At 42.1% G+C, this 27,613-nt stretch overlaps 2 protein-coding genes across 4 annotated transcripts in view; one reads left to right on the top strand and one right to left on the bottom strand.

Annotated features, from left to right (window-relative positions):
* The window catches only part of ATAD5 (ATPase family AAA domain containing 5), a 42,201-nt gene extending 22,660 nt beyond the window's left edge, over window positions 1-19,541 (top strand). Inside the window, exons 11-23 of one of the 2 annotated variants that reach the window (XM_075903854.2) lie at window positions 334-430; window positions 1,599-1,681; window positions 1,886-2,031; window positions 2,129-2,279; window positions 2,601-2,771; window positions 4,523-4,641; window positions 5,959-6,052; window positions 6,351-6,415; window positions 13,002-13,182; window positions 14,313-14,485; window positions 15,247-16,067; window positions 17,688-17,855; window positions 18,032-19,541. In XM_075903854.2, coding sequence (XP_075759969.2) covers window positions 334-430; window positions 1,599-1,681; window positions 1,886-2,031; window positions 2,129-2,279; window positions 2,601-2,771; window positions 4,523-4,641; window positions 5,959-6,052; window positions 6,351-6,415; window positions 13,002-13,182; window positions 14,313-14,485; window positions 15,247-16,067; window positions 17,688-17,855; window positions 18,032-18,110 — 2,348 coding nt within the window. In that variant the 3' untranslated portion in view covers window positions 18,111-19,541. Of the gene's footprint in view, window positions 1-333; window positions 431-1,598; window positions 1,682-1,885; window positions 2,032-2,128; window positions 2,280-2,600; window positions 2,772-4,522; window positions 4,642-5,958; window positions 6,053-6,350; window positions 6,416-13,001; window positions 13,183-14,309; window positions 14,486-15,246; window positions 16,068-17,687; window positions 17,856-18,031 lie in introns of both variants that reach the window. The other variant, XM_075903853.2, reaches the window with a different exon arrangement.
* A 1,985-nt stretch (window positions 19,542-21,526) lies between these two features.
* On the bottom strand, window positions 21,527-27,531 carry TEFM (transcription elongation factor, mitochondrial). 2 transcript variants are annotated; one of them, XM_075903856.2, is made up of 4 exons: window positions 27,385-27,531; window positions 24,743-25,212; window positions 24,392-24,541; window positions 21,527-22,019 (listed from the first exon to the last, which is right to left on the bottom strand). In XM_075903856.2, exons 1-4 carry the CDS (start codon window positions 27,419-27,421, stop codon window positions 21,582-21,584), a joined length of 1,095 nt encoding a protein of 364 aa, XP_075759971.2. In that variant the 5' UTR covers window positions 27,422-27,531; the 3' UTR covers window positions 21,527-21,581. The 2 variants fall into 2 exon arrangements, with proteins under 2 accessions (XP_075759971.2, XP_075759970.2); XM_075903855.2 differs by lacking the exon at window positions 27,385-27,531 and adding an exon at window positions 25,541-26,281.
* Window positions 27,532-27,613: the final 82 nt, after the last annotated feature.

Here is a 27,613-nt window from a genome sequence, read left to right as displayed (position 1 = left end):
GAGGCTGTCATGAACTTGGATGTGTTTGTGTGAACAGCAGGGTGAATTCTTTTTCTTTGCTTTGCTTTTACCTCCCAACTCTCATATAATCTCCTGCACACAGTGCACTTACTTAGACTGTGTGCAATGATTTCTGTTTGTCTCTAAGCATTTGTTGAGCTCTGTCTTTGCTCTTTTGCTTTTGTGAGGTGGTCCTTTTTCCCCTTTTTATTCTCTTAATTCTAGTGTTTTCCAAAAACCTGTTTTGAATCAATTTTATGACTGTTATCTTATTCAGATTTTTAGATGCAGAAATATTTAAAATGGACAGTTTCTGTTTTTCTTTGCTTGTAGATGGTGAAAAGGAAGATGTGCTCTGGACAGAAAAATATCAACCTCAGGACTCTAGTGAACTTATAGGGAACTCAGTAGAAATAAAAAAGTTACACAGGTCAGATATAAGAAAATGTATCCTTTTGTAAACATCATTGATTTTTTTTTTTTTTAAATGAAGATTTTTTGATACTGTCCTATATGGCATTCTCATAAGCAAGTCTGGGAATTTGGCCTATACTAAATAGGGCTAGAAAATTCAGTGTAATTGATTAACTGGTAATTAGTTAACTGGTTAAATGTGAAGTAAACTTCACGTTTAACCCATTTACCAATTAATGGTGACTGCCCCCCTGGACCTGCTGGAGACGGGCTGCTCAAACACCCAGAGCAGCCCCTGTCTGCACTGGGCCCCTATCGCGGGCGGGGAGCTGCTCTAGCCCCCACCAGTTAACCAGAACCAGTAAGCATAACCCATTAAGGATGATGCTTACCTGTTAACCTTTCACATCCCTAATGCTAAATTATTATAAAGTGGATGCAAAACTGATTGAAAGACCATACTCAGAGTGATCAGTGGTTCACTGTCAAACTGGAAGGATTATCTAGTGGTGCCCCACTTTGGTCCAGTATGATTCAATATTTTCACTAAGCAGTTGGATAATAGAGTGGAAAGTGTGCTTATGAAATTTGCAGATTACATCAAGGTGGGAAAGGTTGCAAGCACTTTGGAGTACATACTTAATTCAAAATGGCCTTGAATTGGTCTGGCATTAACAAGAGGAAAATCAAGAAAGAGGAGCAAAGTTCTGCATTTAAGGCCAAAAAGTCTAATGCACAACCTCAAGTTGGAGAATAAGTAGGCAGTAATACTGCTGAAAATGATCTGGAGGTGGGTGGAGTTAGCGGATCACAAATGGAATGAATCCCAGTCTGCACTACAAGCATATGTCGCTATAACTACATCATTCAGGGTGTAAACAATCCACAGCCCTGAATGACCTTGTTATATCCACCTAACTACCATCATCAGCCCCTGTCCCTCCCCAGCCCCTGTATATAGACAGCTCTGTGTATGTATTATAGACAGCACTGTGTGGACAAGAAGGCATCTCCCTTCGACACAGCTGCCACTTCTCACAGAGGTGGATTAACTACACCTGACAGAATAGTAGTGTCTTTGCTGAAGCAGTGCAGTTGAACTGATGTTGTGCTGTACATGAAGATAAGCCCTATGCCAGTTTATTGAGTAATATTAATATTTCTCTTCTGGGTTTTTTCCATAGTTGGTTGAAAGAATGGAAAAAAAGAGCTGATTGGGAAGAAAAAAACAGTCAGAAGAGTGAAAAAGATGCAGAGAGTCAGCAAGGTGCTAGAATTTTTCTACATTTTGCAAAATACTGACTTTAAAAGACATCTTTTTTGTGTTGAAAAATATTTTAAATTACTGTATTTTTTTCTAAATATGGGAAGTATTCTGTGTTCACTCTAATACATCCCTCTGATGTGAAATGGCTAGAATTGATAATGATTAAAATTATTTAATTGTTTCCTTTGGTTGAAATAATTGTAGATTCTATGGACTGCATGGATTTCAAAGATGACAAATCTGAGAGTGAAGAAGAGAGTATTCTCTGCAATACTGTGCTCATTACTGGCCCATCAGGAGTGGGAAAGACCGCTGCAGTGTATGCTTGTGCTCAGGAGCTTGGTTTTAAGGTTTGTTTTAGTCAGCTTTTCAATTTGTACATAAGCAATATAACAACTTTTTGAATAAAGAGCATCTGAATTCCCTTTTCATAAATTATTCTTGCAGATATTTGAAGTTAATGCCTCTTGCCAGCGAAGTGGTAGACAGATCCTGTCTCAGCTAAAGGAAGCTACTCAGTCTCATCAAGTGGACAAACAAGGTGTAAATGCACATAAACCTTGCTTCTTTAACTGTGGTAGCAGCACTAAGTCCCCAAGTAAGTGTGGCATTTATCTTATCTTTTCCTTTGAGAGGCCAGCAGAAGAAAGCTATAAGACATTCATATCAAAAGTGGTAAACTCAGTTTCACATTCTAATTATTTTTGCATGGTAGAATAAGTGCTGTAGCACTTGTAAGGGATATTAACCACAGTTGAATTAACAAAAGCAAGGAAAAAAGTAACTTTGCATATTGCTGGTTATGTTATATTACCTTGTATTAAACAAAACATCTGAACTAAACTCTGATGCTAATTTACCTGAGAAGTGTTTGAGAATATATTTTAAGTTGAAGGTTAATGTAAACCTTGTCTTTCAGAAAAAATAAATTCTCCCAGGAAAGCTATTTCACCAAGAAAACCTCCACTTTCACCCAAAGGAACAGGATTAAAACGAAGTTTACCCCCTAAAACATTAGCAAATTATTTCAAAGTATTTTCTAAGCCTGAGGATAATGAAGAAATAGTAAAATCTCAAGAAAAAAACAAAGGTAAGTATTACTGTTTTATAATGGGGTTATTCTGGTTGGGGTTGGAAAAATATATTAGGGCACGTCTACACTGCAGGGCAAAAGTCAAATTAAAATATGCAACTTCAGCTACGTCAATTGCATAGCTGAAGTCAAAATAGCACCAAAAGCTAAATTAAGCTATCTTCACAGCAAGAAGTTGAAGGAAGAACACTCTTCCTTCGATTTCCCTTGCTCCTTGTGAAATGGAGGTTACAGGAGTCAGAGTAATAAGTCCTCCATCTCAACATTATTTCAAAATAATGGCTTGCTGTTCTGTGTAGACATATCCTTAGATTTTAAGAGACATTGAAGTTCACAATTATTTGAGGGGGAAAATGTATGGTCTGTGTTATACAGGAGGTTAGAAGAGAGGATCACATTGGTCTCGTCTCTCTTTGGAATTGATGAATCCTACTGTGCAAACAACTTTGGAAACAATGTAGTGCAAGAGAGCATGATAATCAAATGTATATCTATAACTTTTGGTAGGCCTCTAGCATCCCAACTATAGGCTAGTATGTATAGAAATGGATTACATGAATATTATATTGAAGCTATGACAGACTAGACAAAAATACACTTATTTTATTATAGCAGTTTCCAGAGGCCCCAACCAAAAGGAAAGGATCCTTTTCTCTGGAAATGCCCAGCTACTGCAAACGCAAAGAGCACAGTTACACTAGAAGGTACATCTACACTGCACTCTTGTTTTAAAATAAGCTTTTCCAGAATAGTTATTCTGAAATAGCTTATTTCGAAATAGCACATCTATACTGCAGGGAAGCCTCAAAATTACTCCGAAGCAGGTTTCCTTGTTGCAGATGTACTATCTTGATTTAGAGCCCCAGAAGGCACTGGGGAGAACTAACCTAGAATGGCCCTGGTGAGGGGCTATTTTGGAATAGCAGCAGAGGAGCTTCTACACGCACCTTATTTCAAAATAGCTATTTTGGAATACGCACCATTCCTCATAGAATGAGGTTTACAAATTTCAGATTAAGCCATCCATTATTTCAAAATAATGGAATGGATGAGTAGACACTCACATTGTTATTTCGAAATAACAGAGAGTCTATAGGGCACAGCAGCACCAATACAGCTGCGCTGCTGTACGTTCTCTAACGTAGCCACTCTAAGTTGATTGGCGAGAGTTTTCCCATCGGCTGAACTATTGCAGCCCCTGAGCAGTAGAAGCTATTTTAGAAGGAGACGCTCTCCCACTGACACAGCTCTGTCCACACTAATGCTTATGTTGGTGTAATTTCTGATGCATAGCGAGGTGATATGTGCTTTACAATATGAGTAGCCTCATTGACTTGAATGAGACTATCCACTTGTGGAAAGTTAAGCTAGTTATATGTCTTTGCAGGACTGAGACCTATGTAGACTGATAAAGAACAGAAGAAAGAAAGCATTACAGCTGGCAACAAACCTGCATGGACTAATAACTTTCTCCTATCTTATTTTTATTTTAAAAATTAATGCACCTTGATAATTAGCATTTCCCAAATAATCAGTGATCCCCAGGAAACCATGCAGATCATTATCCTCTAGCGACATCAGAAAAGAAAATAGATGTGTTTTGAAGTATTTATGTTGATGTTTTTTCTCATTTCATACATATAGGACAGTGCTAGGGAACTAATGCATTGTAGAGTTTCCTATTAAACTGCTTGAATCATCTTTTAATTTTACATTAATCTTATGGCCTATTCTTTGTCTATATGCAGCAAATACTCAGAATTCATCTAAAGAAAAAGTGGATATACAAACTAAGTCCGCAAACAAGGAAGTGGGAGGAGAGGAACCCAATAGAAAAAATGCAACCTCTCTTATACTCTTTGAAGAGGTAAAACTTCAATATGTCACTGATGTGGAAAATTAATACAGGTTGAACCTCTCTTGTCCAGGACTCCCAGGTCTGGCCACATGCGTGGTCCAGCAGAGAGGTCTGGCTGCAGAGGTTAAGAGCGTCTGGGAGTGGAGTTGGTCTGGCCATGGGCAGTCAGCAGAGGCAGTGACCTGGGAGTAGAGAGCTGCTGCCATATGCACAGGGCCGGGGTCAGAGAACCCCTGGACCAGGTGCTGCCACTTCATACACAGGGTCAGGGAACTCCCAGAGCAGTTGCCACCCCACACGTGGAGCTGAACCCACGGAGCAGCTGCTGCCCCTCATACAGGGCAGGGAACAGAGCCTTAGGAGCGGGTTGGGGGCATCAGAGCCAGGCAGGTGGGTCAGAGGAGGTCAGGCCTCTGGGTTTTCCCAAGGCAGCAGCCAGGAGGAGAGCCCTGGGAGAGCTCTGGTCTGGAAAAGTCTCTTGTTTGAGACCACACTGGTCCCAAGGGTGCCGGACGAAGGAGGTTCAACCTTTATTTCAATAATAAATAGTTAAGTATAAAGATTATCCTCAACTTTTAAACTAATTCAGCTAGCAGTTATTTCACCCACGTAGATATTTCTGAACCAGACTTGCACAAATTTTCCTAGATGAAAATCTATTCATTTTCTACCATGATGATTAAGAGTGAAGGAATCTACTTACATATTTACTCACCCATCAACAAATTACTTGGAGTAAGCAAATTGACAAAATTTTGTTGAACAGTTCTAAAGTAAATTTCTTTAATTACGTCAAAGGTATTAGTTTCTTATTTAAGATTGCATGCATGCCATATTTGAAGTTTTTACATTTTTTTAAAATTATCCAAATACCAAATAATGTTTAAAACATTTCAAAATAGGCATTAAGATGTGTTTTTTTTTCCATACTTTAACATGAATACCTGAATGGCTTTTATGACATTTTCTCCCCAGATGCTCTCCTCACAAATAAAAAAAAAAATTTGGTTCAGAATAACTGGAAAATTACAGTTCAAAATGTAATTTAGAGAAAGTTAGTGCTGTTTTGCCCTTAACAATAACATCACTACTATAATCCTGTAAAATATTGTTAAACTTGAACATATAAGACAGTGTCCTGAATGCACTAGACATAAGGTAGTGGCTTTTATTCATAGCAAGAATATTTCCTTAGCTTCACTGTGTTAAGGTGAAAATTTTATATTAATGGTAAAAGCTAGATCCGTAGTTAAAATAAGCTACATGATTTTCCATAACTATGAAATTGTTAATCAACATTTAACACTTTATTTGTACTTTCTATAGGTTGATATAATATTTGATGAAGATGCTGGGTTTCTAAGTGCAATAAAGACGTTCATGGCTACTGCAAAGAGACCCATAATTCTTACTACAAATGGTGAGTAATGCTTATTTCAATAATGGAACTATGCAGATGTAAGGATCTACTTTTATAAAACGGATTAGTTTCACAGTCAGAATAAGGGGTGCAACACATTAATGCAAAGTTAAGGTATCTGGCATTCTCTTTAATCAGTGTATGTACTTTTATATTTACAAGGATTATTTTTAAAATGGTATTTTTGAATATTAATATGAAGTCACTAGCAGTTTTTTGATGGCTGCTTTAAGGAATACGGCGAAAAATAGTTCTGAATGTAAAATTTCACAAGATTTAATTTTTTGTCTTTGTGTAGATCCAACTTTTAGTTTAATGTTTGATGGTTACTTTGAAGAGATCAACTTTAGAACACCCTCTTTGGTAAGTCTTTTAGTTTTGGAATACAGATGGCATTAATATCTTTATAGTTTAGGATTTAATTATAACTGAAAACTTCAAATTAGAGTTTGAAACTTGTAATTCTGAAAGGAGTGGCCCATGGTTGCTCCACATTGAAGTGGTGCACTAGCGCTGCTGCGCCTCTAATTAGAGATTTATGACAGCAATGCCCCCCGGCCAGCTGTGCATGTGGAATGCTGATGCGCGACCTTTGGAATGGCTGTCCTGCACGCACAACCAACCGCCTCCTCAGTTCTTCTCTGATCGCTGCCAACTTCGGTAGCAGCAGAACAGTTGTCCTGAGTTTACTTTGTTGTTAGTCTTAGAGAAAGAGTTCATAGTTAGTTGAGTTCATTACTATTAACTATACTAATAACTATGGTTTTAAAAAAATTCCTTTTTGTCATTTAAACCACAGTTCATTATATCATCTATAGATAGTGACAGTCCCATTTCCAGAGACCACTTGGAAGAAACGGTTTTACCGAGACATGCCTGGCTCACCAGGATTTAAAGGTGCAATAGCTGCAGGTTGTCCATTTCTATATCGGACAGACACTCAGTGTGCATGCTGTTTGGGTGAGGAGCACAACACGGAACAGTGCCCTCACTGTAACAAGTTGACAACCAGAACAAGAAAAGTGAGGAAACTCCAGCTAAAAATGCTTAGCATGGAGAAAACCTCAGTCTGCCTCAGACCCTGAACATGCCACACCACACAGGCATGCGTCCCCTGGGGTGGCATCTGAGAGAGGGGCTCCTAACAGATCAAGCCCCAGGGACCAGGAAAGGGCGCAAATGCCAAAAAGAGGTCTCATTCTTCCTCAGGGTCTGTATCACCAGCAAGAAAGCACGCTCAGAATAAAAAGTCTGCCTCCATGCTGATTCCACCCAAGGCACCTGACAAACAGACAACAAACAGACGGCACCGAGAAAAGCTGCAACCCCAAGGAGAGGGTTCGACCTTCCTCCTTTAAAGCCGAGCATAGAGCTGAAACACAATAGCTCCATGCCGGCATCAGCAAAAGCGCTAGCAGCACAAAAACCAGCACCAGGAAGACCGCGATCAACACCGACACCGAACACTCCATTACAAGCTTCTGCAGCGCCAGCACCAATGAAGCGCGCAAATGTGTTTAACAACCGGCACCAGCTCCAGCCGTAATGCCAGTGCCCATCTCTCTCCCCCCACCTCCGCTGCCTCAGTTCACCACCACAACAGAGCTGACAGTGGAATCAGTACTGGGAACACTGATTTTTGGGACAGATGAACATATCCAGGTTCAGTTTTTCCTCAACACTAATATCGGCACTGCCTTTAATGAGTGACAATGAGGAACCTATACAGATGCATCCAGCCAAAAGTTTGTTGACCCAGCAAGTGGAGCATTGGCAACAACTACAATGGCTTCCGCCACCCATTCCAACCAACTGGCCGTATTGGGACCCAGGGGTGGTATTGAGAGTTCAACAACCTCAGCAAACCGCAGTTACCACAGGCATCCAAACCTCAGTCCCCCCCCTACTCATTCGCCAACTGTTCCTGCTTCTCAGAAGACGAAGGGGAAGTTGACATCGTAGGGACAGAACGAACAATAGACTCGCTCCCACCTACACACCTTTCATCCTTGTTACCCGATAACACAATCTTGCCCCCATCACCCAATGTAGGGGATGATTTTAAATCCTTTCAGGAACTGTTTAAATAGGTAGCAGACATGCTGGAAATATTGCTGTCAGCTATGCCTGAGACCCAGCACAAACTGACAAATATCCTGCATGCTTCGCCACATGCCAAGCTGGCAATTCCCAGGAATGAAGCACTCATGGACCCTGCCAAAGCCATACGGCAGACACCAGCAACAGCCCCACCAACTTGTAAAAGATCTGACCACAAGTAGTATGTGGCCCCGAAAGGTGCGGACAGCTTATTCTCTCACCCCTTGCTGAAATCTCTAGTGGTCGATGCAGTCAACCAGAGAGGCATGCAGCAGGTCATGCGTATAGTCCCTACAAAAGACTGGAAACACCTGGACCTAATGGGCAGGAAGGCTTACTTGTCAGTCAGCCTTCAGCTCCGAATTACAAACTATGTAGCCTTCCTTGCAAAATACACACACCACATATTCGATCAACTTGCAAATTTTATTGAAAATCTTCCTGATAATAAAAAAGAACAGTTCAAAATGAACATCAATGAAGGAGCGTTGATCTCTAGAACAGCCCTACAGGCTGCCTTAGATTTAGTAGACACGGCCTCAAGGTGCTTAGCATCAGCAGTTGTCACGAGGTGTGCTTTGTGGCTCCAGCTTTCCGGCTTCCCAAGGGAGGTCCAGTACACAGTTGAAGATCTACCATTTGAGGACACGAAGCTTTTTGCCGAATCCAGCAACACCTCACTCCATACGCTGAAAAGCTCACGAGCCACATTAAAGACCCTAGGCATACGCATACCTATGAATAAGAGAAAACAGCAAAGATCTTTCTCTCAGATACATAAGTCAACCCCATTTAACCAACACCCAAGACACTAATGACAGTAGGTGCCAACCAAGGCAGAACAGGTGCAGACAGACCTCTGACCAGGCAATGCACAACATCCCATCAGGCATTTTGAAGGTCTAGTCAAGGGTCAGACAGCACCAAGATTTCCAACGCAGCAATCCAAACCTTGTACAGCATTTGGCAGCAGACTAGCTGTATTTTATCCAGCGTGGCAAACCATCACCACAGACACGTGGGTGTTTGGAGATCATCAAAACGGGTTACAGTATCCCATTACTGTATCCCATTCACTACCATCTCCCACCCTCAACCCCCCGCCCCGTCCCTCTTCTGGAACCCCTCTCACGAGCATGTGCTCATACAAAAGGCACATCTCTTACAATTAGGGGCTATAGAAGAGGTTCCACCAGGACACAGGGAAAGGGATTCTACTCCCACTACTTCCTAACCACCAAGAAGTCAAGGGGTTGGAGACCAATTTTAGATCTCCAAAAACTTAATCGCTTTGTTCATTATCAACAGTTCAAGGTGTTAATCCTAGCCACCATCATTCCTGCCTTGGAAGGGAGCTTGGCTGTCCACCCTCAGCCTTTAGGATTCATATTTTCATATCTCAATACATCCAGCCCACAGATGGTTTTGTGATAAGGAACCTACATTTCCAATACAAAGTGTTACTTTTCAGGCTCTCAGTAGCCCCAAGGGTATTCTCGAAGGTAGTGGTGGTGATAGTGGCCCACCTAAGAAAGAGGGCGTCTTCATATTACCATACCTCAACGATTGCCTGCGGAAAGGCCCCACGACATGAAACACACAGCAAGCAGTTGTAACCACCAGAGCATTGTTCAATACTGGGCCTACAAATATTCCCGCTTCCACTAAGACTATAGAATTTGTAGGGGTGCACTTGGACTGCAGGAAAGCAATAGCATCACAACCAGAGCACAGGTGCTCAGCTATCAAGGACCTCGTATCCCTGGCACAAGCCAGCCCGTCTGTAATGGTACATCATTGCCTACAACTAGTGGGGCACATGGCAGCAGCCATGTTTGTGGTACCACATGCCTGGCTGCACATGAGACCATTGCAGGCCTGGCTAAGGACAGTATACAGACCACACACACACACCATATCAACAAACATCTTACCATGCCAAGCAGAATAAAGTCCACACTCATGTGGTGAACACTACACCACAATGTGTGCAGAGGGGTCCCCTTCCAGCAACCACCTGCAACACTAGCAATCATGACGAATGCCTCACTAACAAGCTGGGGAACCCATTTGGGCAAACACAATGTCCAAGCCAGATGGGACAAGGAGGAGACAAACAACCACATAAATCTACTTGAACTCAGGGCAGTCACAATGCTTGTGTTCATTTTCTGCCACTGATTCAGAAAAAAACAGTACAGATACTAATGGACACTGTCACAACAATGTATTATATCAATCGGCAAGGGGGAAACTCGATATTACCAGTTATGTCAGCAAGTGGTGAAACTGTGGGAGTGGTGCATCTTGAGAGACACAACACTTTTATAGCAACCAATGTCCTGGAAGACACTCTCAGAAGAAACTTCCCACACAAACACAAGTGGGAGATCAACCCCACTAGGGATGTTAAATTTCGATTAGTTAATTAATCAAATAGTCGATGGGATTTCCATCGACTATTCAATTAGTCGATAAAGACTAGCACATTCTGCCTTTGAAATGTACAAGAACCCTAGTAGGGACTCTTGTACATTCTAACGGCGGAACGCCATTGCTGTGCCCCTGCTCCCCTCTCCCTCCATGGAGCTGGAGGGAACCGGCTTTTAAGCTGGCTCCTCTCAGCGCCCTCACTTCTTCCCCCACCTTGTTGCCTCTTCACAATAGAAGCAGCAAGCGAGGAAGCAAATAGTTGACTAGTGTGTCGACTATCTGATAAGCTTTTGCTTATCGGATAGTTGATTAGTTGCTTGCATCCCTAACCCCACAGTACTGAACCATCTATCCCAAAAGTGGGGATTTCGGCTGATAGACTTCTTTGCCACCCGCAAGAACAGGAAGTGCCCATGTTGCTGCTTCAGAGCTGGCATAGATCCCTGATCCTTTAGGGATGCATTCAGCATAACATGGGAAGCACCCCTCCCATATGCATTCCTACCTTTCCCACTGGTCCAATGCACTGTCCTGAACATCAAGCAGGACAAAGCCAAAGTCATATTCAGAGCCCCAAGTTGGCCCAGGCAAACCTGATACACTTATCTGTGGCAGGCAAAGATATGTCCACCATACTGCTTCCATCCAGTCCAATCTTTGCTCATATAGCAGAATGGGCAGATGCACCATGCAGACATTCACACACTCCATCTTCACGTTCTAAGGATGTTAAGGAGTAGTCAACTAGTTGACTATCCAATAAGCAAATGCTTATCGGATAGTCAAGTTGACTAATTGATTTCCTTCCCCCCCACCCTTCTGCCTCTATCAGATAGAGGCAGTGGGGGACAGGGAGGAGAGCGGATACCTCAGAGGCAGCACTGAATAGAGCCCAGGGTGAGCTCCTTACAGGAAATGCTGTGTGGAACCTGTGGTCAGCTGGGGAGTCCCCAGCTGACCCCAGGCTCCATGAGGGTGCTTCCACTTTGAAATGCACAAGAGCCCCCGCTGGGGACTCTTGTACATTTCAAAGCTGGCATGCTGCCTGCAGCTGGGACTTCCTGCTCGCCCCAGGCTGCACATGAAGTTCCACATTCCTCCTTTGAAATGTACAAGAGCCCATGCTGGGGCTCTTGTACATTTCAAAGGGGGAATGCAGAAGTGCCAATCAAGTAGTCGATGGAAATTCCATTGACTTCTTGATTAATAAATTAATTCTTATTACATCCACCAATACAAGATTATTCTGTCTTCACTCAAGAGAATCCTCCGGGGCTTGCACAATATGTTTCCATCACGAAGAGATCCAATTCCAGCATGGGACCTCAACGTCATCCTCAGGGCACTCATAGACAAGCCCTTTGAACCATTGGCCACCTGTTCCCTTCTATACCTATCAATGAAAGTCGCTATTTTAGTTGTAGTTACCTCTGCAAGAAGAGTGGGTGAGCTAGGAGCACAAATGGCGGCCTCTCCGTACACAATATTTCATAAGGATAAAGTGGTCCTCCGTACTAACCCCAAAAGTATGTACCTCATTCCACTGTAATGAACCCATATACTTACCCACCTTCTTCCCTAAACCTCATAAGGGCCACAGAGAAAGGGTACTTACACACCCTTGATGTCCGTAGGGCAGTCGTCGTCTACTTATACTGTACAGAACCCTTTCGTAAATCTCTGCAACTCTTTGTGTCCTCTACAGAGAGATCAAAAAGGTTACCCATATCCAAACAAAGACTGTCCAAATGAATATTGGGCTGCATATATCTAGTTTACAACATATTCCAAAAGGAGCCCCCGGCAACAATGCGGGCTTACTCCATGAGAGCAATGGCAGCATCAACAGCCTTCCTCGGGAGCATACCAACAGAAAAAAATCTGCAAAGCTGCCATGGGTTCAGCACACACCTTTACGCAGCACTATGTCACTCAGTCATTTGCAGATGATGATACGTGTTTTGGCTGAACAATATTGGCAGTTACAGAGTCTAACTCATCGAAGCACCCGCCACTGAACATGAACGTTGCTTCGTAGTCACCTCAAGGTGGAGCACCCACGGGGACACTTCTCAAAGAAGGGAAGGGTACTCACCTGGTGCAGTAACTGGAGTTCTTCAAGATAGTTGTCCCCGAGGATGCTCCACCATCCACCCTTCTCCCCTCTGCTTCAGATCTGACTATGTCTGGGTCAGAGAAGGAATGGTGATGTATTCTGTGCGCAAATAGTAGGAATTAGAGTTGGGTTTGGGAATCTCCATTCTTCCATTTTTAGCCCTCTTTGCTAATGAGAACATTCTAATTTCATGGCATATTACAGTATGCAAAACTAATTTGCTTCTAGGGTGACTTGCCTTAGTCTGAATAGATAATTGTATTGTCTTTCAATGGGTTCTTCTCATATGTTTTATTTTAGGTAAATGTTGCAAGCTATTTACAAGTGCTCTGCTTGGCTGAGAATCTACGAATGGATTTAAAAGACTTTGCCACTTTGTTAACCATAAACAACTGTGATATCAGACAAAGTGTTCTTTACCTACAATTTTGGGCTAGAAGTGGAGGTGGATGCTTGAAAGAAAAATGTTTAGCACTTCATGGTAAGATAATCTAATTTTAAAGAACAGACATGTAACACAGTGGTTTGCAACCTTTTTTACATGGGGGACCAGCAAACCCATTCACAAGTGTTCGGTAGACCGGCAACACTGTATTTGTATATTTGCATGTTCATTACATAAATAACAAATATGCAAATACAATGTTAACTGTCTGTTTGGCCCCAACCCAGCCCTTTGCTCCCCAGTGCCTTAAATGCTTTGACCTCGACCTCTATACCCCGTGCCCTTTAACCTCACCGAACAGCCCTTTGTAAATATACTGTGAGAAAAGAACCTAAAGTAAAATTGTTGATGATTTTCTGACAAAGTCCTAATCTTCTATTTAGTGGTATTTTAAGAACTTTTTCATAAAAACAAAGATTCTTCATCGTAGAAGGAATCTGAATTTGTTATATCAGTAGTTCTCAACTGCCGGGCTGTGGTCTGTTAGCTGCGGTGCCGCAAAATCATAGGGCAAAATCGGCCGTGCAGTCAGAGGAAGTGGTCGTTGAAGGCGAGCGCGCTCTCTCTTCCTGCCCTCCACCATGCGGCTTTTCCAGCTGCAGCAGCCGCCTGCCCCACTGCTGTACCGGTCTTCTGGCCCCAGATCCCAGACTCCATGGCGCCACCCACCCGTTCAAAAATTATTGTCCACCCCTGCCATAAGGAGTTAGGGAGCCCTGATCATAGGTATCTCAATCTGCAGTTAACTCTGCACAAGAGAGCTGTTTGGGCTCTTGGAGGTTGAAAGCAGAACTGGAGGAAGAGAGAAGGAAATTTAAGAGGGAATTAGGGATGTGGTCTGGGAAGGTAGGGCTAAAATAACATACTGGGAGGAAGCAGAGATTGAGCTGATTGCTTACAATGGAGAGATAGCAAAGGAGGAAGAATGGAAGGGAAAGACTTGGAAGAGTGAATAAACGTGGGTGAGGGAACACTGGTAACTGGAGAAGCACTGCTATTCAAAATTACAGTAAGAAGTCAAGATGAAGTATAGGATTTATTTTTAGTGTGCAAAAGAATGGAGACCACAAAAGGATAATTTAAGGATTAAATTTTCATGCACAATTTGTGTTTAAAACTTAAACCTAAATCTGTGGTGGTGGTGTTGGTTTTTTTTGTAATAGGAGGAGAGGAACGAGAAGGAACAGATCAGATAACTTGCATTGAAAACGTTGCTTCTGAGAATGATCTTCCTCAAACTGAGATGGAGCTTCCAAAATGTGATACTGGCTTTACTGAGACTTTGCTTGGCCTTAAGAACATTTTTTTACCTTCAGAAGATTTGCTTTCATTTCTTAAGGTATCTTCATGATTAGGCCTGGTTGCTAATATTTTGAATGAGTCTTATCTGAAATATATGTGAGTTTGCTATAGCTCATTAAGGCTACGATTTAGTCAGGAGTATTTAGTAAAAGTCATGGACAGGTCACAGGCAATATACTAAAAATACCTGTAACTAAATCTAAGTCATGAATAGGTCACTGGCTGTGAATTTTTGTTTATTGCCTGTGACCTGTCCATGACTTTAACTAAAAATACCTTTAAATCTCTTAGGCAGTGGGTGGGAGGGGACTAGGGACCAAAGCTGCTTTGGCCAGCGAGCTGGGGACTGTGGCCAGGAGCCGCCAGAGCAGGGGCTGATGTGACTGTCCAAGGCCATTTGAGCAGCTGGTCCAAGAGCCAGCTGCTTGGGAGGCCTTGGGGTCAGCCAGACTGGCCCCTGAAGAAATCAGAGGGCCCAGAAAGTGATTTCTGCAATCTCTCTGACATATAATGAGTAGGACTCCATTTCTGTTCTGATAATTCTGTTTGTTATAAATGCTACAGAAAATTATCTTACAGAAATGTTTAGCCACAATATTTTTAAAGTGTCGGTGACTAAGTAAAACCCCACATTGGAAAATTCTCATTAAACCCCATAATATACAATGCCTTGGATGATGAGTACTGAGGTGTATGTGAATAGACAACTTTGTGTAATAACGTGGTGTGGTTCATATTTTATTTATTAAAACAATTATGGTAATAAATACATTTATTATGTTTACATTGTTTTTACAGCATAAAATCACAACAACAGAAGAATGGCGTAAACTGATACAGATGCTCACAGAATTCCAGATGAAGAAAGTGGATTTTATACATAGTAACCTTGAACTTCTTCTGCCTTTACCAGTTTGTGTTCTTCCAGAGCCAACACAGAATTCTAATCCTTCATTTAAAAGGACTACAGTAAATTCTTCAAATGACGTACCTCTTGATAGTAATTTCTCTGAAAAAGCTATCCCTGTCAAAAAGCCTAAAAGGATGAAGCACCAGAAAAAGATTGCTTTATTGGATGATAGTGATTTATTTGATACTGAATTGAACTATTCGGCTGGATTTATAACTTTGCCATCAGACATTCCTGAATCATGCTTGGAAGAAAACAAAGATGGATTAAAAGTTATGATGAATGAAAAAGATAAACAATTGAACACTGAAATATCAGCAAGGAAAAAAAGCTCTGCTCTTGCTTCTTATTGTTTAAATGCAGTAACTGAATTTGTGGAAAACATGTCTTTCTTAAACACTAATGTAATGACACACAAAGCGTTTTGTAAAAATGAAGGGTTTAATTGGACAAATAGCAAAATTAAAAATGGTCTTTCTGATGATTTTAGTACAGAAGACTTTGATTGGTGGAGTTATCAAAGCTGTAGTGAACTAAGGGCAGCTATAGAAGCACTCAGTTTTAGTAAGTGCTCTGCTGGTATTTCACAAAGCATGGAAACCTCCTTGAACTCCTGTAAAACACTAAGAAGAGATCAAACTGAGGAAATTACTCTGCATGTTTCAAAAGACAGAAATGATGTATATTTTAGTCAATCGGCTGATTTAAGGTAAGACTAAAACCTCACAATGCCAGAACAAATATCAAGAGGGGAAGAGAAGGTTTCTCCAACCCTCATCCCACTAATATTTGTATTGTTTCTTGGATGTGTACTTGCGCTTAAAAACAAACGATATAGTATGGTCTATTGTTAATTTTTATACACTTCAGAAAGGATCCTGGCTAGATATTTCTCATTTTAAAGAACATTTTGTCAAGCAGTAATTACTTTTTTTAAAGTTAAGTCCTCCATTGTTTTTTAATTAACCAGTTATAGTAAGCTTGCTTATGAGTAGTAGCACTATTCTGGTCTGTTACAGAAATAGAGTATTTGTCTGGAAAAAGCCACACATTTTAGAGAATTAAGTGTAGTAGGCAAACTGATGTTGCCTATAGGCTTAATTCTGCAAGCTCATATGCATGTGAATAATTTTACTAATATGTATAGTGTCATTGTGAGTCCAAATTGCATGCATTGCTTTTGCAGAATTGGGGCCTGAAAACATTAAAAGTAGGTCAAATGAGGATATTTTGTAGTAAGTCTTTAAAATCAAGAGAGAAAATCTTGAATATGGTGTTAGAGTAAATTGTTTTTGTTAATTTTAGCAAGTATTAAAGCAAAGATTTTGATTTTTAATGTAGAAGAGTAAATACCTATTATACCAACTTTTCTGTCACATATGACAAAGAATACTTAACTAATTACTGCAAAATAGATAAACGGAGAAATAAATCTTCTAGCTTCTTTTATTTTAAAACAAGTCACTGTAACATTGAGCACAAATGTCAACACATTTTTACAACACCTATTTAGAGCAGTGGTGGGCGATTTACAGCTTGCCTACGGGGTTGCCAGATTCCAATGGTTGCTGTCCGCATAGTAATACTGATAGTTCTTTTCCTAACACATACATGAAGGGCAATGAGATGAGGTGCATGCAGATTGCACCCAACATTGACTGTGAGAGCTGTGTGTTCCCTCTGCATCCAGTCAAAGCACTGCTATGGTTATGTCCACACACCCCAGAAATTCTGGGTGTGCAAGCATAGTTAGCAAAACTACCCTATCCTAGGAGACTGTCTTGGAAACAACAATCTGGAGGGCCACACATGTGGCCCACTCACTAGCCTAAGTTGCCAAACACTGATTTAGATGGAGTCATTTTGATACTAAGTCCTAAAATGGGCACATATTGCAACATGAAAAAGTTAGTGTGATAGAACATGAAGCCTGTATTCTAGCTATCCCAACAAAGGGCCAAGAACAGATGTTCTGGAGTGCACCATGTGTACGTGTGTGCTAAATATATAAACAAGGACCACACCTAGAAAGACCTTCCTCAAAATTGCTTTTCACAGATGAACTAGGAGAATCTGCAGCGTAGGCAGCTTCTGTCCTGTGGTCCCTCCTCTGGCTCTGGATATTTTGAGGGGACTACACAGAAGTGAGACTTTGGTCCTAAGATTCCTGGAGTCATAAGATGATTTAGTAGTGTATAATAGTCTTAGTTTGGAGCATTTTTGGATAGTTACACCTTCTGTAGAGTTTTAAATTGGTGGTTTTGATCCTCAAAGAGCTATCTGTATTCTTGAACAAGAAACAATAAGGGTTCATTATCCTTCTTTTCAGCATTCACAGAAAAGGACAGAAGAGGCTGGAAATCATCAAAACTGTATTTTCCACTAGAAGTCCTTTAAGCCTGGTTAACAGGCAAGCTAGTGTAACTGAATACCTGCCTGCTCTCCGCAATATTTGTAGATCAGAGAAACGTAAAGAACAAGGGAAGACTAAAAGAAGGTAGGTTTAGTTTACCCTAATCTCCGCTACATTTCAGCATGTGATAGTGTTTAGTAAACTTTAGAAACATTTATCATGAAAGTTTTTTTTTTCCTCTTAAATGTCCTGGATTCAGAATCATTGCCTAATTTTTGGAAAACTATCAGTCCTGTTCACTCTGATTTTTTTTGTTACAGGTTCCTGCATTATCTTGAAGGAATTCATCTTGAAATACCCAAAGAAACTGTTTACAGTCTGGCAGCTGATTTCCCTTAAAAGATTTTATACCAGTAGTGTCTTGTACAGATTGGTCTACATGGTATTTTGATTTTACCAGACCATTTAGTTTTTACTGTATGTTCAAAGAGCTATTTGTATTTAAAATACAGCTTTGAGTATTTAAAAATGCAAACTGTATATTTCTGCTGTGATAGTATTGATTTCCACAATCCAAATGTGGGTTCTTCTGGTGCTTATATATATATACTCCCTGTGTGTTCAAAAGCATTTATTCTGTGGTACCTCTCAGGACTTTAATTCTTTTCTCTAATTGCGGCCTTAACATTGCACTTTCAACTAAGGAGAATTAATTCATATATTCGATAGCAAAAGGTGCTTGAGTAATGAACTAGTGCCACAATTGGTGTTCGAAGTAAGTATTTTTCCAGGAGAAGACTGCTTCATTGCTCTAAGCAGTAGTTTCAACCTGATTCTTCAAAAGTTGTCAAATAACCTGCCTCATGCAAAACTTTGGTAAAAACAGGAAGCCTCTAAGTAATCACAATAAAAAATTAGGAAAAAATTGAAGTAAAAATACTTAAAATTGAAAATTAAAGTACTATGCATCTTAATATGCATATCTCTATACATTTTCATTTATTCCATGTATTCTCATTACATTTGCCAGGCCGGTGCGTTTATCTTAAATGGGAAGAAAATGTTTACTGTACTCCTAAATGGGCCCAAACAGATTCAGCCAGATTTTGTAAATAATACTTCTATATCTGTATTACTTCTGAATTTAGTAACATATAATTTGTGGTAATCTTGTATATTGTGTTCTATTTTTTTATATTGTATTTTATATTTGAAAGACTTCAATCCAGATATCTGAGGTTAAAATCTGTTTTATATATGAAAGGAAATAAATTTGAGTGAGATCTTGGTACAACTCTTAATGTTCTGGCAGTATGAAAGGTAAGATTTAAAATTTGATGATCTAAACCCTCTGCCTTTTTTAATCACCTGAAAGTTTTTTTTTTCTAAATGACACATTTATTTAAATATAAGCTTTTCACAGCCAATATCACGTTTGGACTGTTGCTCTAAAGACTAATATGTAAGGTTTAGTATAGAGACACAAGTGCACATCATTAGACATTCCTATAACTTTTGAGGAGACCAATTGGTTTAGTGCACTATTTCCTATAGCTGCTTTCTCACCCTATATTTTCCTGGCTTCCTTTCATTATAGTTTACTCCAGAACATGCTTATGATAAAGCAAATTGTTAGCTTGAGATTACTGTATGTGGCTTAGTCTTCGTTAGTGCAGGATTTCAAGCAACAGAATGTAGTGTATATTTATTGAATGGTAGCTAAACAGATCTTAATGAGTTGTATCAATGATCTAAATGCACTAGATTTTTTTTATCAATTGATTCTGTACAGCTTTGTAAAGAATAAAATATACCCAGTTTGTAAATATGTACCTATCTTCAGTATCTACTGTATACCATTATTTTATATAGTTAAGACCTATTTAAAGGCTTTAATACCACACAAGTCCTATTATTTCAGGTTAATGTTTTTAGGTTTAAAAAGTGTGCTTGTTTTTGGTAACACACATGAAGCCAGAAAGTTATGAAACTTCAATCTGCCAAAATATTCAATCTTTTCAGGTGCTTCCTTTACCTAGATATGGGGGAGGGGGAATTGTCCCTGGCTTCCCCCTTGGGAAAGGGGAACAGATATCCCCGTGGCCTAGACTTACTGTCTGGTGTTACAGCTCTCAGACACTCTCCCTCATTTAGTACTCCTGAAGGAATTCTGTATGTGTGTGGAGTTCATGTCCAGTGCAGAATTCTTTTCTGCCAAAAATATACTCCCTCCTACAAGAAGTTCTGCCTCCACTCCATACACACATACTGTTGATGGTAATTGTCACTGTACAATGCAGAATTTTGCAAAAAAGTTGTGAATGCAGAATTTCCTCCTCCCCCGCACAGTAATAGGCTGCAGTGCTACTAGCCACCACTAGAGGCCACAGACTCAGAGAAGCCCAAATTGCATAGACAAAAAACAGGACTATGTAGCACTTTAAAGACTTACAAGATGGTTTATTAGGTGATGAGCTTTCGTGGGCCAGGGTTGGTAAATCAAGAAAACCAACAATAGAACACCACTTGTCATCTCCTATAGCTCCCAACTTAAACCCATCCCACAAATTATCAATAAACTACAACCTATACTAGAACAGGATACTATACTCAGAGGCTCTGGGAGACAGACCATAGTCTCCTACAGACAACCACCTAATCTCAGGACAATTCTTACCAACAACCACAGGACATACCACACTAATACCAACCCTGGAACTTTTCCTTGCAACAAACCCCATTGCCAGCTTTGTCCACATATTTACTCTGCTGACACCATTATTGGACCTAACCAATTCAGTTATAAGATCAAGAACACATATTCCTGCTCATCCAGAAATGTAATTTGTCATGTGCTGACAGTGTCCATCTGGTACGTACATTGGACAACGTCTCAGACGCTTCGCCAAAGAATCAATGCACATAACGGATATCGGACAGTATCACAAAGAAAAAAGTTTCTTGCCATTTCAACCAGAAAGGGCATTGTCTCAATGACTTGATTATCTGCATACCGCTTTTTTGATCTGAGGAAGTGGGTCTGGCCCAAGAAAGCTCATCACCTATTAAACCATCTTGTTAGTCTTTAAAGTGCTACACCGTCCTGTTTTTTGTTTCAGCTAGACTAAACTAACACAGTTACATCTCTATTACTAAATTGCATAAAGTAAGCTTCCAAGGGGTCGCCAAATTAATCTGTAACAGGAAAAACTTAACGAATAATCTAGTAGCACCTTAAAGACTAACAAAATGTGAGCTTTCATGTCATCTGAAGTGGGTTGTGCCCACAAAAGCTTGTGATAACATCTGTTTTTAGTCTTAAAGTACTATTAGACTATTCATTCTTTGTTTTTCTTGCACAGAGGAGAAGGCATGGCTGGAGAGGAAGCTTGAGGATTCCTGGTAGCTGCAGTTGATAGGATGCCAGGAGGGAAGAAGAGGGTATTATGTAGAAAACTCTGTGCAAGCATGGGACTAAGCATCAGGTGCTTTCTCTGAATCCCTGGGCTCTGTGGAGGAGGGGAACAGGTATCCGGGGAAAAATGAGTATCTGAGCTGGGGGGAGTTCTGCATTTGGGTTCTCGGGTGGGGGGGGACAGAAGGGACAGAAACAGGAAATGTGTAGAAGAGCCATGAGAATCAGCAACTGTCCATTTCGAGGCTGAGATGCCAAGGCTGCTGATATAGCATCATGTGACATGTCTTAAGATACTTTGCAAAAAAAATCAGTTTGAGATGCCTTGATAGCAGTGAACAGCGCATGTAAACTTGGCTTCTGCTCGTCAGCCCAATATTTAATGAATCAATAGCCAATACTTGATTAAAACAGATTGAAGTTTATTGTGGTTCTGCTCAAATAGTAAAAAAGGCTTAAGTAGTGTTATTTAATATTAGAAGTTCATAGAAGGCAAGAGCCTGTAGTACTGAATCACACATTTCCTCATCTCTGTTTTGAGTAACTGAAGAAAATAGGTTTCTGTAACGTACCACCTTGTTCCTGGGAAAGGACAATCGTGGCTGTTCTTGGGTAACGGATTGCAAGAGAAACTGCTTCACAAGATCCATTCCACTAGTTCGAGAGTCTCCTACAATTAATCCAAAGTGTTTTCCTACAGTGCTTCGGGCCATACTTACTACTTTGTGCTGGCCATCTTGTATAAATGCCTTTTGTAATAGGACATACAGCATGGCTTCCACAGTACGAAGATGTAATATTATAGGAAAGAGATTCGTATTCTGAACAGGAAGTCCGTTTTTTTCCAAAATATAAAGATCAGCTTCAGGAATCTTAGATACAACTGAAGAAATCTAGGAGGGGGAAATAAATAAGCATGAATGTTAACACTAAGAATGCATTTAAGCCAAAAATTAAAGCTACAGATTTCATAGCTACTGTCTCAAATCTGAAGGTGGTTTCTATTAGGTGGCTATTATAAAAAGCTACATTTCACTTTTGACCAGATTATATAGTCGTCAGGAAAACTTTATCCAGTCTGTGGGAATATTAATGAGACATGTCCAAGCTGCACATTTTTACTAGCTCTATTCCTGTACTGCTCTGAAGAGCATTTGTTTGAGTCAGTTTAAAGATACTGCAGTCATGGTGAATATGGGGAGAAAAAGTAGTTAACTCTCAACTAGTTCTTTGGTGCATGTACACACATTGTACTAGGAAGATGTCAGTATAAATACCATTATAAGCTGCTCAGCCTTAGTACTTTAAGACTACATCTACACTGCAGGCTTTTTGCGCAAGAACTGTTTTGCGGAAGAGTTCTTGTGCAAAAAATCTTCCACAAGAGCACAGCCACACTGCTATGTGCTTTTGTGCAAGAGCATCCATGGCAGTGTGGACGCTCTCTTCCACAAGAAAGCTCCAATGGCCATTTTAACCATAGGGGCTTCCTGCCCAAGAAATTCATGTTGCCTGTTTACACTGCCCTCTTGTGGAAGAGTTCTTGTGCAAGAAGGCTTATTCCTCCTGGGGAGAGGAATAACTCCTCCAGAAGAAGCCCTGTTTTCCAACACTATACTGTAAATTTACTTGTGCAAGAACACACATGCAGTGTAGACAGCTGGCAAGTTTTTGCACAAGAACCATGCAATGTAAACACAGCCTAAGGGTGCATCTAGACTGGCAAGATTTTGCGCTTGTGCAAAAACTTGTCAGCTGTCTACACTGGCCACTTGAATTTGCGCAAGAACACTGACTTTGATGTACAAAATCAGTGCTTCTTGTGCAAATACTTTCCCGCTCAGGGATAAGCCCTCTTGCACAAGAATACTTGCGCAAGAGGGCCAGTGTAGACAGGCACCTTAATTTTTTGTACAAGAAAGCCCGATGGCTAAAATGGCTATCGGAGCTTTCTTGCACAAAAGCGCGTCTAGATTGGCACGGATGCTTTTGCGCAAAAGCATCCTTGCCACTCTAGACGCTCTTTTGTGGAAATACTTTTAACGGAAAAACTTTTCCGTTAATAGTCTTTCTGCAAAATCATGCCAGTCTAGACGTAGCCTAAGGGTGTATCTTCTCTGTAACTGAAAACCCACACCTGGTTGTGGCAGCTGAAGTAGGCCTCCCTCCAGCCCCAACTTGATGCAGCTGCTGCACCGCCAGCAGGCCCCCCCCCTCCCCCATAGGACCACGCACCATGGGTTCCCAGAGTGACTCTGTCTGGGAGAAGAGAAAGAGAATATTTCCCTAAAGTCCTCCCCCACTCCCATCAGTGTCTTTCTTTCTTGGTGGGAGGGTGCAAAGGTTTAACATGCTCCACCACCCCCAGGCTCCCAACTGGCCTGGGGGCAGGGAGGGTATGTGTGTGTAAAGTCTCATGCCACCAGGGGTACGCAGTGCCTAGAGGGAACCACCACCTGTTCAAAACAGTTGGCAGTTCTCTTTAGGTGCCGGGTGCCCCTGGCAGGGTATGGGCGGGAGACAAAGACTTCAGATGCTCCCCATCCCCAGGCTAATCAGGGTCTATGGGCAGAAGGGTACTTGAAGTTTCCTGGCCCCACTCCTTCTGGGGTGGCCAGCAACCACTTCCAAAATTACTAAAGTGGCCCCTCCTTCAAAAGTCACCTATGTGGGAGGCTCCCAGAGTTAGGGCTCCAGCGTGAGCCAGAACATCTATACCTCAGTTAAACAGCCTCAGTCATGCGAACCCAAGTCAACTGGCATAGGCCAGCCACTGATGTCTAACTGCAGTGTGAGGGGAGTGGGCGCATCTCTTCTCCAAAACCTTGTACTAGCAGAGATCCCAAAAAACTTTTGGAAAGAAGCCAGCTTTCCCACTTCTGTCCTGCACTTAAGTCCTGCAACCATTGACGGCAGGATAAATTTTGGGACTACTAACCTGCTACATTCTTTATCAAAGGTTGATTGCAGTAGTTATAGTTCTACTTTACACATGTTATAGAATTCCCTTTTCCACTCTGAAGAACATCTAGATCCCGCTCAAACTAGCAAAAAGCAGTTTAGAAGTACTGCTAAAAAGAAAGCCCTTCCTTGGAAAATTAAGTCAAATTGTACACACTGTACCATGACAGTCAAAAGAATAAGCAATTTAAGACTAACAAAGAGGCAAGGACCAGGTCTGGATGAAAATTTAAAGGATTCTGGCAGTGGTACACCAAAGCCCAGGAGTTAAAGTTTATTAAAGTCTCAAGCACACACTACTTACTTCTTCCAGATACACTGCCGGATTATAGGCTCCTTTCATGAATCTAACACACTCTTCTTGTTGCCAGTCACAAACTGTTAGGTTTCGATCAACATGAGCCCATGCAATTTTACGGGTGCCAAAAACAACAGACACAATGCTACCTAAAGTCTGAAAAGGGGGAAAAAAAAATATTATTCTGCATTTTGAAGATGTAACGCACAAATTATTTGATGTCTTAGGGTAAAATACTGCTTCTTAAAAATAATGTATATACTCAAAATTATTAAAATTATTGATTTATGGGAATAACAGAAGTTTATTCTGAAAATAAGAGTTTCTTGTTAAAATCAAATTAAAAATGTTATATACCTCCAACCTCTCTCTCTCTATTTCAGGTTTAATAAACCTCACTGAAGATCTGGTGTCTTGTATTTTTCTCTCTCTTCTATCTCCTTTCTCAGATGGATCGAGGATAAAGTTACACACTTTAACAACAGTTTTATACTGAAAGAGGGGCACTGCCAGTAAACTCTGCAAGTTCCGAAATGGTCCATTTTTTTCCCTATGCTGAATTACATTGCCAGACTTTTTTCCTCTCAACAGTTTAATGGCTGAAAGTTCTCTCTCAGATGCTGTGTTGAGCACTTGCAGGATGGCAGATTGTTGTTCAGGGGAGTACAAATTATAAAGTTCATCTTCTGGTGTCTTGAGGTTTTGAATCGCTGTTGGGGAATTGATCCAGTTGTGTTGTACAGAAGATATTGATTTTTTCTGACATGAGGAATGGTGCAGGGACTGAAGCTGATATGACACCAACCGGACATGAAAGAAATACTTTCCTAAGAAAAATGAGTTAAAATAATGTATTAACTTACTGAGCAGATACAACCATACCACTTTGCAAGGCACCCATTTCATAAATTCACTTCTGTGCCAATATAGAGAAGTTTGCCAGCCTCTGAATTCCCTTTAATTAAAATTAGTAGCAGAAATGTAAAATTTCAAGCAGGTTATAGAAAAATGAGTTAGAGAAAAGAGGTCACCCATCATTTTAAACTTCTTCTATTTGGGTGGGTTTAATTAAAATAGGTTCTCACCCATTAATGAGCAAGTGTTCTACGATACATACTTAAATCTAGCCCTGGTAAGTAATGACCCAATCCCAACCTGTGAAATGAGTTGACTGCTTCAATCTGTTTCTTAGGGCAGTGGTTCTCAAAGTGTGGTCTGTGGACAATCTTGCAGGTGGGCTGTGTAGGCCCAGGGCTTCCCCCTCTCTTGCAGCGGGGAGCCTATGCTGGTGTTCATGCCCCATACCCACCCCTTCCCCCCCAAAGTTACAATGCCAGGACTAGTTTCCTGCTGTGGGAGGGGGAGGTGCACATAAGCCTCATGGTCCAGATCCACACACTGCTGTTTCTCCTTCCCCTGCCTGGGGGAAAAATAGCACAGGAAACTGCTCATCTGGAGGCTTTCCCCGCTAAGCCCATTGGCCAGAATCACAGCTAATGGGAGCAGTGCTTGGGAGCAGTAGGAGGCACGGAGCCAGGTTAAGTGCCCCCCATTTTCCTCAGGCTCAGACCTTGCACTCCCATCCCCTCCCTCTGAAACCCCCACACCCTCAGTCTGCTCCTGCACCCTTCTGCCCACACAGACCCTCCGCCCAGCCCACTTTTGCACCCTACCTCCCATTCAGACCCTGCACCCGCACCTCTCCTGCACCCATTTTATTATCATGGGTGGTTGGCTGGTGGTCTGCATAAAGATCTGTGTTAAGCGGAGTGGGCCATGGGCCACAAAGTTTGAGAACCACTGTTTCACAAGGTAGGTGCCACTTTCACATTCACAACGGCTACTAGCTGTTCCCCAGATGGTAGTTTCAGCAGAGGCAAAGGAGCACGAAGACTCAATCACCCTCTCAGCCACAAAGGCTGCTCCTCTGAAGCAAGGTTGGCTTGAAGCCTGTTGGCAAAGAAATGGGGTTGTATTGCCACTACCTATTTTACAAGTAAATGGACCACTTTGATCCACAGGATTGTAGAGCAGCAGCAGCAGGTAAGTGCCTTGAAGGGCAAATTTCCCACCATTCACCGAGGCCTCCTCTATGCCAGTGGTTTTCAAACTGCAGGTTGTGACCTAGTACTGGGTCATGGAATATCAGGCACTGGGTCTCATTGCTGCATGGAGATCAAGAAACCAGCTGAGTGAAGGCAGCTACCTGCCTGGCACCACAGACACAGCTGACAACAGGATTCATTCCTAGGGGGAAAGGGCTCTGCACACTGCCCCAACCCCAAACTCTAGCTCCACACTCCCATTGGCTGGGAACCTGCTACTGGCTGGTTTTGGTGAACAGCACCCCCACTGCACCACGGACCAGGAGCTGCTCAAGGTAAGCCCCTCCTGACCCAGCCTTGAGGCCCCCCCAAAGCTCTCCTCTGAGCCCCACCCCAGAGACCACACTCCAGTGGTTCCCAAACTTTTTGGCATCACGACCCCCCCCCCTTTTTGATTTTTGAAAAACCCTCCCCCCAAAAATAGCAAAACTTGTTGAGCAAAAAAAAAAAAAAGGAACTGAGCAGGGCAGCAAAACTTGATGGGGGGAGGCTGGGCTGTCTCGCAACCCCCCCTGGAATTTCAGGGGGCACGCTTGGGACCCCGCGCTCTAGTCTAGTTATGTTGGGTCGCAGACACCAACAATTGAAGCGGGCTGGGGGGGGGGGGGGGATGTGACAACCACCGCCCTAAGCTAGGAAGCTGTCCATGGATTCTCTGAGGCCCTGAAGGCGGCTCCCCAGCCCCAGCCCAGCTCCGCGCTGTCTGAGCAGCCGAGGGGACCGAGTCCAACAGGGCCAGCGGGCTCCTGCAGCTGCCTAACCCCAGAACACGGCGCGCCCCCCCCCAGCCGGCACCTTCCCAGGGAGCCCCCCCCCCCCGCCCAGGCAGATCGACGGCTCCTCCTTAGACCCCCTCCCCCACCGCCGGACTCTCCGCCCCTCCCCCCTCTCTACCGCTCCGCAGCAGGCTCGGGAGCCCTCGGAAGCTCATCCTGCCCCTCCCCCGCCGGGCCGCGCGTCCCCGCCCGCAGAGCGCCCGGGGAAATGAGGCCCCCGCCCCCGCGCGGCTGGTAAGAAACGTTCCGGCCTCAGGCTGGGCCTGGCTCCCCGCGGTGGCCTTCCCCTGTAACTGCCACCGAGCGGGAGAGGGGGGAGGGGTAGCAACATGGCGCGTGCGTGAGAG

This window comes from Pelodiscus sinensis, chromosome 20 (genome assembly GCF_052426305.1).
Source record: "Pelodiscus sinensis isolate ZL-2025 chromosome 20, ASM5242630v1, whole genome shotgun sequence".
Taxonomy (NCBI): Eukaryota; Metazoa; Chordata; order Testudines; family Trionychidae; genus Pelodiscus; species Pelodiscus sinensis.
This window is presented reverse-complemented; position numbering and strand designations above follow the sequence as displayed.

Coding starts and splice junctions, on each gene's coding strand:
- TEFM (XM_075903855.2), bottom strand. CDS start 25,688: ATGGGGCATGAACACCAGCATAGGCTCCCCGCTGCAAGAGAGGGGGAA. Junction 25,213..25,540: donor GCAGTCAACTCATTTCACAG/GTTGGGATTGGG, acceptor CATTTTTCTTAG/GAAAGTATTTCTTTCATGTC. Junction 22,020..24,391: donor CGGCAGTGTATCTGGAAGAA/GTAAGTAGTGTG, acceptor TCCCCCTCCTAG/ATTTCTTCAGTTGTATCTAA.